Source organism: Egretta garzetta, unplaced genomic scaffold, assembly GCF_000687185.1.
Source record: "Egretta garzetta isolate BGI_Z169 unplaced genomic scaffold, ASM68718v1 scaffold95, whole genome shotgun sequence".
Classification (NCBI taxonomy): Eukaryota; Metazoa; Chordata; class Aves; order Pelecaniformes; family Ardeidae; genus Egretta; species Egretta garzetta.
In genome coordinates this window covers 726,161-735,840 of record NW_009259590.1, presented here as the reverse complement: position 1 = coordinate 735,840, position 9,680 = coordinate 726,161, and the positions used below count along the sequence as shown (strand labels likewise).

At 38.7% G+C, this 9,680-nt stretch overlaps 1 protein-coding gene across 1 annotated transcript in view; it reads left to right on the top strand.

Annotated features, from left to right (window-relative positions):
• Window positions 1-9,680, top strand: part of SNAPC1 (small nuclear RNA activating complex polypeptide 1) — a 13,867-nt gene that overhangs the window by 1,589 nt on the left and 2,598 nt on the right. The window contains exons 2-10 of the mRNA XM_035893558.1: window positions 27-112; window positions 489-648; window positions 1,862-2,002; window positions 2,469-2,573; window positions 3,589-3,747; window positions 4,211-4,285; window positions 4,950-5,012; window positions 6,007-6,148; window positions 9,024-9,107. Coding sequence (XP_035749451.1) covers window positions 27-112; window positions 489-648; window positions 1,862-2,002; window positions 2,469-2,573; window positions 3,589-3,747; window positions 4,211-4,285; window positions 4,950-5,012; window positions 6,007-6,148; window positions 9,024-9,107 — 1,015 coding nt within the window. The remainder of the gene's footprint in view (window positions 1-26; window positions 113-488; window positions 649-1,861; window positions 2,003-2,468; window positions 2,574-3,588; window positions 3,748-4,210; window positions 4,286-4,949; window positions 5,013-6,006; window positions 6,149-9,023; window positions 9,108-9,680) is intronic.

The window sequence follows — 9,680 nt, the reverse complement described above, 5'->3', positions numbered from 1 at the left end:
CCGCTGCTGAGCCTGCCCCTTGGTAGTGCGGGGGCCTTACAGCGGGGTGCCGGGGAGCCCTGTTTCCCTTCAGGCAGAGCTCTTGGGGAAGGCTTGCCCGCCCGGTGTGTAGGTAAATGGCAATGAAGCGTCGGTCCCTCTGTAATACTGAAGACCAGTTATTGGTTCAATTTATTTTGTACGTTAGTAATGCATGCGATTTGAACACTGATCCTTCAGGGATTTTGATGCAATGTGCGTGATATGAGACTAAAAATAATGATTGTAGGGTATTTAATTTTTCACGTTACATCTAATTTAATACGAGGAATTACGTGCAGTGCTGTGTGAGAGCTTAAGGTCTGGCCATGTTTGAAGACTTCCCAGAATTTGAGCCCTATGGTAATATGTTTTAAAACACCTAACACTTGTTTCTGTGTTACAGTTTTTCTAAAGCCTGCGCTTTCATAGTTACTTGCTTTAACGTGCTTCCTTTTTGTTTATGTTAGTGGTAGAATAAGAGCTTTGGAGAGGAATAAGCTCACAAAGAAGACTTTGGAACTGGCACAGCAGTACTTCTTGCCCCCGTATGCTTTCCAGATTCGAGTTGGAGCTCTGTACCTTTTGTATGGGCTCTATAGTACGCAGCTTTGCCAGCCAAAACAAAAGGTAATTGTTCTCGAGGTGTTATTCCCAGGAGATACTGGAAGTAAATTATATAACTCTGTCTACCTGTCATCATAAAAGGGTAGGGCATTTACTCTTCCTTTCTCAAAGTAAAAGTACTTAGAACCAGACTATCCCTTTGGAAAAGGTAGCCTTTCAGACGCCTTTGGGCTTGAGAACTTACATGGCGGTAATTAAAATATTGTGTGTGCCTCCTAAGTTGTAGCTGTGCTCTTGGAAGTCTTGTTTGGCAGACAGGAAGCTCATCTCTGTTCAAAAATGAGGAAGACGTGCTTTCAAAAGGGGAACAGAGAATGTGCTCATCAGTTCTGTGGAGAACTCCACTACAGCCCCAGTTATTCCTTAGAATATCAACAGAATGAAGACCGCCTGAATTATTTCCAGCTCCTGTTACCCAGAAGTGGAATTTGTAAATAGGCTGAAAGAGTGAACGCCTGAATGACATTGCTGCTCCAGGACAGGAGACCAGCATATAAAGGAGTTGGAAACTCAGTGTGAAGGGAAGTGGTTTACTTGGAAACTGGGTGCTGTATGTTGTGTGCCTATGCACAATTGAGTCCAAATTCTTTAAATAAGAAATTGAAGTTGCAGTGATCTACAATGAAGCCATTACATCTCATATCTTAACTTCAAAGAAGTCAGTACCTTTTATGGAGATAAACTTAGACAATTTCAAAACCACTGCTATACAGCAACTGTTAGAGAGTCCGGGAATTATCAAAGAAGCTAATGGAGAGAGAAAATGAAGTGGGCAGAGGACGTGGGAGAGGAAGGAAAGCAGGAAGACGGGGTACTTCTATGAACATTTCACTAGCAGCAAATGATGGTACAGGTGTTATTTCCTAATCATCTAGTGAATGAGAGTCTCCTAGGTGTGTATCGTTTCTGGCATCTCAGAATGTGAAGAGTTAACTTTTTGAAGTGTCAGAGGGCTTGTGTTCCATGTGGCTGTCAGATAAAGCCACTGCAGTGAGCATATTTAACAACAGCATAATAAGCTTATCTGCTTAAAATTTTGATAGGATCCTACTGTAACATTTGTTACTACTTTCTGTAGTTCTGTGATCATGTGGCGTGTTACACCCTAGGCATCCAAGTATTGTGCATAGTATAACGTGATCACAGTAGTCAGCTGAATTCTTCATTTGTTGAAATGTGCAGGTCAGTATGACAGTATACAACTGTTTCGTTGCAGATCAGAATCGCACTCAAGGATTGGCCTGAAATCCAGAGATTTCAACAGGATCTGATAAACTCCCAGCATTACGATGCAGCATACATTTTTAGGACACTGCGACTTGCCAGAGCATTCCATTTCACAGCAATGCCAAAGCTAGTGAGTTATGACATTAATGACTTGCCATTTTTAATAAAATACCTTCAGCGGCTGACAGTTCAACAGCACTTGTGTCTAGTTTAGCTTTGATGCTATATTGAAATGTAGTATCTCTTGCTTTATGTAGCGAGGTACATGACATAAAGCTTAGAGGATGTTTGAATGTAGCATCCTTCTCGCCTGAAAATATTTTTTTCAGTATCTAATATTCTTACTAGATTTGAGATGTCTTCTAATTTGTGGAAATGTCAAACTCTTGAGTCTGGGTGCTGGATTAAATTCTTGACTAGGGAGTAATTTTTGAAAAGTGCTGACTGAGCACTTGACAGTAAAGCTGCATGCTATTGTTGATGAGATGGTTTTATGCCTTTCAGCATCTCTTGGTGGATAGGCGGTAAGAATTTTCAAGAGGAGATGCCGTTTTAAGTTTGCTGTTTAAGTTACAAAGCATTGTTTCTTCCTTTAGCTAAACTATAGAACTAAGAAGAAGATTCAGGAAAACGAGTTTAAAGAGGAGTTTAAGGACCCGAGTAACAGAGTAAACAGCCTGATCACTAATGATGTATTGGAGGTACAGGAACTTTTAAACTACATGTTAATCACTGGTTTTTTTCTTTGTTTTGTTTTTCTTCTTCTTCTCTTGTCCAAGAGCTATAACTTCTCTAATTAGCACAGTCTTGTCCTTTGTAAGTCTTCTTGCGGAATGCAGACTAAGGTAATAGTCTGTGCAAGCAATTTTATGGAACAATCAGAAACGCAGTATTTATTTTGGAAGAATTGTGGTACCTTTTTCAATACTGAAATATGCTCTAATGTTTTGTGATTTTGCCTCAGTACGATGTAAAAGGGGAGGGTATAAATGGCCAATTGTCATTTGGGCAGAGAAAAATGGAAAACAGTGGGTGAGGGGAAGCATGTTTGTTTTGATACATATGCAGGTTGCAGGTTTGATACTTGCAGTGATATAAATTTACTCATCTGCGAGTTTATAGCCTTCTCTAACCTTTATCTCTCCTTTTAAAACTTGGCTTTGTTTAATATATACTATATTTTATAAAAAATGGAGTAGTTCAAGCCAAGTATAGGTTCTTACATTGCTCATTATGACTCAGTAGTAGATTTTTGTTTACAAGTCTTTCCAGTTGCTGCTAGCAAATAGATATCACCAGTAAGGTTGACTACAGTGGTACAGAAATCAGTAATCTGTGAAATGACAAGGTGAGAAGACCTTCCTCAAAAGGAGGAACACAGAGGTGAAAATAGACCACCATATCAGAATGAAAGCTCTATGAACACTGATCCTGAGTATCACTGAGACTGCCTGCTTAGTTTAAATAATGCAAGGTACTCTTTCTTCTTCTGCTGATTTGATGGACTGATGGGACAGTGCTAGGCAGCAGTATTGCTAGACTCCCTAAAGCTGAACTGATATAAACAGAATCTGTTTCTGATACTAGCACTGAACTGCTAGTTCAGTGGTCTCTTTAGAGTGGTTTGTATAACCCTGGTTTTGTTCATTGAGTATTAAAATTGCTTTACTGCTGGAATCTTTTTTTCCTGAAAAAGAGTCTCTTTTTTTATTTTAGGAACTGATGAATATTCATGACCACTATCAGAAAATGAAGTGTGTCATTTCAGCTGACAAATCCCAGCCAGACAAGGCCCTAAGCTTGATAAAAGATGAATTTGTAGTTACTCTTAAAGACATAACCTTGGAATATCAGGAATGGCAGCAGAATAGAATGGTAGGTAATACCAACCATTGTGCTGCGGCAACTTAACAGGTTTTGTGATTATGTAAGAACTGACTGTCTTAGTGTAATTACCTGTGCACATACTTCGTAAATCTCAGACTTAAGTAGAAGGAGCTGCAACACTGAAGACATGGAATGAGTAAAACCCTAGGCAGCGTTACGGTATGGGGAGACGGATGTGGACTTACACCTGGTACTGCTTCTATGATAACATAAGTGATTGCTGAGAGGTAAGCTCTGGAGGATGTGACCTGTGGGCAGTATTAGAATGACCATATGAAACACCTCTGTAACACTTATTCTTGGATCAAGGGAAGGCCATAGTGTAGGATTGCTGAGGGAAATGGGCGCATGTGTAAATTCTTGGTTTGTTTTTCACAGTTTTTGGATTTTAGCTGCCTTGTATATGATACATTTTAAAAAAATACTTTGTGGGTGGTTTGTTTTTTTTCAGAAATTATTCCTAAATGCTAAAGAAACAGATGAAATACCAAACAGAAAGGAAGAAGGGACTTTTCTAGAATCAGAGGTAAGGAAAATGGACTAGTTTGCTATGTTGTGCAGGCCAAATCCATTAGTTTCTTGACTTCTGATCACAGGCTAAGCAGTATATGTCAAGGCTTCATAGCATCAAAGTAAGTTCCAGGAATAGCTAGTGGGGCTGGTTGTGTTGTGGGAATTTTTGCGTTTTGTTTGGTTGTGTTCTTAAATCGCATTGCTTTCTGTTAAGCTGTGAGCATTCACTGCTGTGATAGTTCTTAGATGCTTGTAGTAAAAAGTCTCTTTTAGGTAGGGAGGGGAAAGAGCTGTATTTCCTTGGCCAAACTCCTTTATGGTTCCTCCTGGAGTTTCAACTAAGTGCAATATCCATTTTTTTTTTATGTTACAAAATTGTCTCATGTTGTACTTATCTGCTTATTTCAACTTTGAGTAAGATGTGAAGTTTCAAATTTGATTTTTCTCCTCTCGGGCTTTGTAACAGTGAAGGCAACCAAAATTATGGTCTGCCTTTTTAATGAAATTTGAACTTTTTTTTCTTAAGTAACAGTTTGGCAGCATTCTAATTATATAGAAATAATTATAAAATTACAGCTGTAGTGAGATATTGCTCAAGTGATTGTCTGATGTGATATTTCAGTACTGCTATAATAGGCTATGAAAATTTTTTCTGACTGATTTCTGTTTCTTTGCAGGGTTCTGAAAGAGCAAGTGCGCTGGCTAGAATCAAATATAAGTCTTACTCTGCAGTTGTTGAGGTAGGTGTAAAATTTGATGATAGGGATGTATTTATTTTTAAAGAACAGTTTTAAGTACCAGTTTAATGTAAATGCTGGGTCAGAAAGGAATGAGTTAAAATTGCAGTCTCTAATTCAACCTTTGAATGTTCTGGTTTTCCTAACACATTGGGGAAACCCAAAGCTGTTATTATTCTTGTTAGATTTATGGAAATAGTGCAGATACAGTCTATGCTTGGGGGATTTTAATTTACAAGGTATCTTTCAATGTCTATGGTCCATTTAAGTAAGTGGAATTTTAAGTAGGTGGAATAAAAATATTTGCGAGTTTAATTGCCCAAATTCCTTGAAGCTTAGATACTGGAATCTCTGAAGATGCTTGTGAAAATGGAACTTGGGGGTTTAAAGTCAGTTGGAAGTTCTTGGAAACAGTGTTTTAATAACCGCTACTTTAAAAATACTGTTGACTTGTCTTTTTTTATAGCAGGCCTATGAGAAACATCACAACTTTCCTTGTTTATTAACATCTCTTATTAAGAAGTGCATTGTTAAATGAAACAGCTCTGGAATGTACAACAGTCCAGACTTGTGAATATGCAGTGCTACTGTTTTCTAGGCACCTAAGCAAAACAAGACAGCAAGGAGGCTTTATGGCACAGCAGTTTTTAGAAGTGTTCCTTTTGCTTGCACACCCCAGTGTGGAACATGGTGTAGGTTGATGCCAACAGAGAATGGTTTGAAAATGAATGAATGTTTCATTACCTGAATTTTAAGTGATACACCCATTATATCACAGAAGGGCATTCTCCTGTTAACACTGAAGGACAGTAACTGGTGGGAATCCTCCCTCCCTCCGCCCTGACATGCCCTCCACCCTTCCAGCCCTTCTCCACCCTGACGTGGAAGCTGATGCTTTGGTCCTTGCTGACTTGTAAAGTACTGGGTGACATACAGTAATATCTGGCTATAGAAGTTTAGCTTTTTTGTGTCATTCATATGTACATTTGGGTTCTAGGCTTCCAAATCCAGAAGACATCGTCAAGTAAAATTAGAATCTTCTGAATCAGGATCGAATTATGGAAAATCTCCAAACCGAAGTAAAAAAAACAGTAGGAGAACACAGCCAGCAAGGAGCAGAAATTCTTTGGAAATCAAAGGTATTTCTCCATTGCATTCGTGAACCTGGAGAGACTGAAAAAATTTATGCATTGCTTTGCTAGCTGAGCTAGCTGGGTTAAATTTTACTGTTGATCAGTGGAGGTGGAAGATTAAAGGAATGTTTTGTGATACCTCTGTCATAATTGAACTTTTTTGTCTGTTTTCCGCATTCTGATCAGGTAGCAAGACAACATGAATGCATGCAGTATATTGTTTAATCTGAAGTCTCATACATATCTCTGCTAATATTTCTCTGGAAAGGCATGAATTTGGAAAAGCACGTCCTGTGTGGCAGCATCTTAATTTTTCCTATGGCAATATAGCAGACATACTGGAGATTAAGATATGTGTCTAACTGTGTCTTCTTCTGACAGATAGCTTCTGCTTTTGAAGCTATCTTTTTGATGGAAATCAGCCTATCTGATAATTTTGATAAGTTCATACTATCTTCATGAAATCCAAGGTAAAACTTAGAATCATAGACTCATAGAATGTTTTGGGTTGGAAGGCACCCCTAGAGGTCATCTAGTCCAACCCCCCTGCAGGGAGCAGGGACACCGCCAACCAGGTCAGGTTGCTCAGAGCCCCATCCAACCTGGTCTTGAATGTTTCCAGGGATGGGGCCTCCACCACCTCTCTGGGCAACCTGTTCCAGTGTTTTACCACCCTCACTGTAAAGAATTTCTTCCTTATATCTAGTCTAAACCTACCCTGTTTTAGTTTAAAACCATTACCCCTTGTCCTGACACAGCTGGCCCTACTAAAAAGATTTTCCCCCTCTTTCCTATAGGCCCCCTTTAGGTACTGAAAGGCCGCAATCAGGTCTCCCCGCAGCCTTCTCTTCTCCAGGCTGAACAACCCCAACTCTCTCAGCCTGTCCTCGTAGGAGAGGTGCTCCAGCCCTCGGATCATTTTTGTAGCCCTCCTCTGGGAGAAACTTGCCTGTTTCTGTTCTGGTCCTGAGCTCTTGAAGGAATAGCCTCTAATACTTGTGAAGAGAAAATGATATTGATGTTTTAATGATGATGATTGCTTTGTAAGACTAGTACCTACACTATCACATCAGTCATTCTCCTTCCATCTGATTCTCGTTATTTATTTTGTTCTTTTGTTACTGAAATGTTTAGTACTTCCATGTGAATTCAAATCTTTTGTCAACAACTGATGTAGTTTCAAAACTCTTATGAAATTGTTTCCTTAATCTCAGTATTGCAATTATTACATCGTAACGGTTCTAGATTTGTTTCATTTATAGCTAGACTTAACTTCTCCCTTCTTGACAGGAGGTTTTTTTATACACCTGTGAATTGTTTTTTGTTCTGTTCTTTAATTCTATTTTATTTCTCCTGAGCATTATAGTTTTAGCTATGAATAAAAAAAAAAAATTTAAGGAGTAAACTTTTAAAAAACAGGTACCTTTTTCTTACTTTGCAGTGCACCCTGGAAGGAAATACTTTTAACTGCTTGTACTTGATATGGTTCTGGTTTATCTATACTGGTATAAGAAGCTTTGGGATGTCCCTGTATGTGCTCAGTGAAAGCCCTTGTTTAATGTAGTCAGAAAAATACTTCAAACTTTCAACAGGAAATATTATGGAATATTAAATCTCCCCTTGAATGCTGTGGAGAGGATAGAATTTTGTGGGTGACAAGAATGGCTGTGTATAGAGAGAGCAAGTACAAACAGAATGTAATGGAGTAAGTGAGGATATGGTGAACATTTTTAAAAGTAAGCAAATGGGACTGAGAAGTCCTTTCTGCCTCAGACCAGAAGTTTTTTTCAAAAAAATTGACTTACTTGGTCCAAAGCTGCTAAGTTAGTATCTTTTTCATTTCCTTTATTTGTGAATTTTGTTGAAAGTATGATGCTGAGACCAAGAACTTGAAGGATTAGCCAATTATATGGATTCTTGTTGTATGGTGTCATCATTTATGTTAATATATTTTGAAAGAGATCAGGGCTCAGAACTTGAGGACTGACTCATTTTGATGTAAAGACCTGGTGTGAGGGTACTTTGCTAGATCAAAAGAGGACGTGAGGAAGGAGAGGGAGATCAGCTATTTATTTCAGGTCTCTGTTGGAGAGATCCTGTCTCGTGTTGCTGATCTTTGGCATATCTGAACTGACCAGTGATTGATTTAGTTGTTTTTCTATCATAGCATTTATGTCATCTGGATTGGTGGAGTTTTATTTTCTAGGTATTTGCACATCCCAACTTACGTGTCTTTTTTTCATCTTTCAAGACTTTCTTTAGATCTCTTTATCTCCCAGTTCTGAAAACATGGGAAATTACTCCCCTGAAGGAAATAATCTTTCTGATATCCAACTTCTAAACTGATAGAAATTTGCTCTGCTGTTTAAGTTTTTCATTTACTTATTATTTATTAAAGGTTAAATGAAATTGAACAACAAAATAGTTTTGAATTAACTTTGTTAGGAAGACAGGGATTTCATTTTGAAGTTCCAAACTCTGTTTTCTGACTTACTTAGATTCTGCTAGAAAAAAAGTTACTGAAAAATTCAACCCTCTTCAGAGGTGGGCATTAGGCAATGTTGCCTTTGCTTCACTTTAAAACAGTAGATGAAGTGTTGAAGAGGAATAAGGGCATTTAGAATTATCTCTGGACTGAGTTGGTGATTAGTATGCTTTAAACTTACAGTGGTAATTACTTGTTATTGAAGGTTTCTTTAGTGAGCCATATGGAGGTACTGTGAAACGTAGGTGTTTCTCCACAGCCTTTGACTAGGAAGTCAAGAGAGCAGCAAGTGAACAGTCATTTAACTGCTGGACCCGAGATGTAGAAACAAAAAACGAAAAAAAAATGATGACAGTTTTTTCTAAAAAAAAAAAAAAAAAAAAAATCTACCTGCAGGTGAAATGCAAGTGGCAAAGGAAACTGTTACTCGGCATATTGGGATGCCTGTAATCACAGAAGAGGAGAACTCGGATGAAGAAGGTACGATGATTGAAATTCTAACAAAACGGTGACTTGTTTTTTTACTAGGCTATATTTTTCTGAAACTAAAGCTGACATTTTGGACCATGTGTTGCTGCCTTGTAAAAGCTAGGTTAGTTTTTAGCCTGTAAATTGTTGCATGAAAATTGAAGCTTTGCTCTGAGACTGTGTTACAAGCACAGGTGTGGTGGCAAAATCCTGAGAGTCCTGTTTTTTCTACATAGATCTCATTATGGTGTGTTCAGAGTTCAAATTGGTCCTGTTTTAAACAGGGCTTCTATAATACAAATCTGGCTTGAAGAGCTCCAATGTATAGGGAAAAGTGATTTCTCGGTCATTCTCCCACTTACAGAAGATAACAGACTTATAAACTTACAGAAGGTGGTAGTGTTGATCTGCTTGAGGGGAGGAGGGCTCTGCAGAGGGACCTGGACAGGCTGGATCCATGGGCTGAGGCCAACTGTATGAGGTTCAACAAGGCCAAGTGCCGGGTCCTGCACTTTGGTCACAACAACCCCATGCAGTGCTACAGGCTCGGGGAAGAGTGGCTGGAAAGCTGCCTGGTGGAAAAAG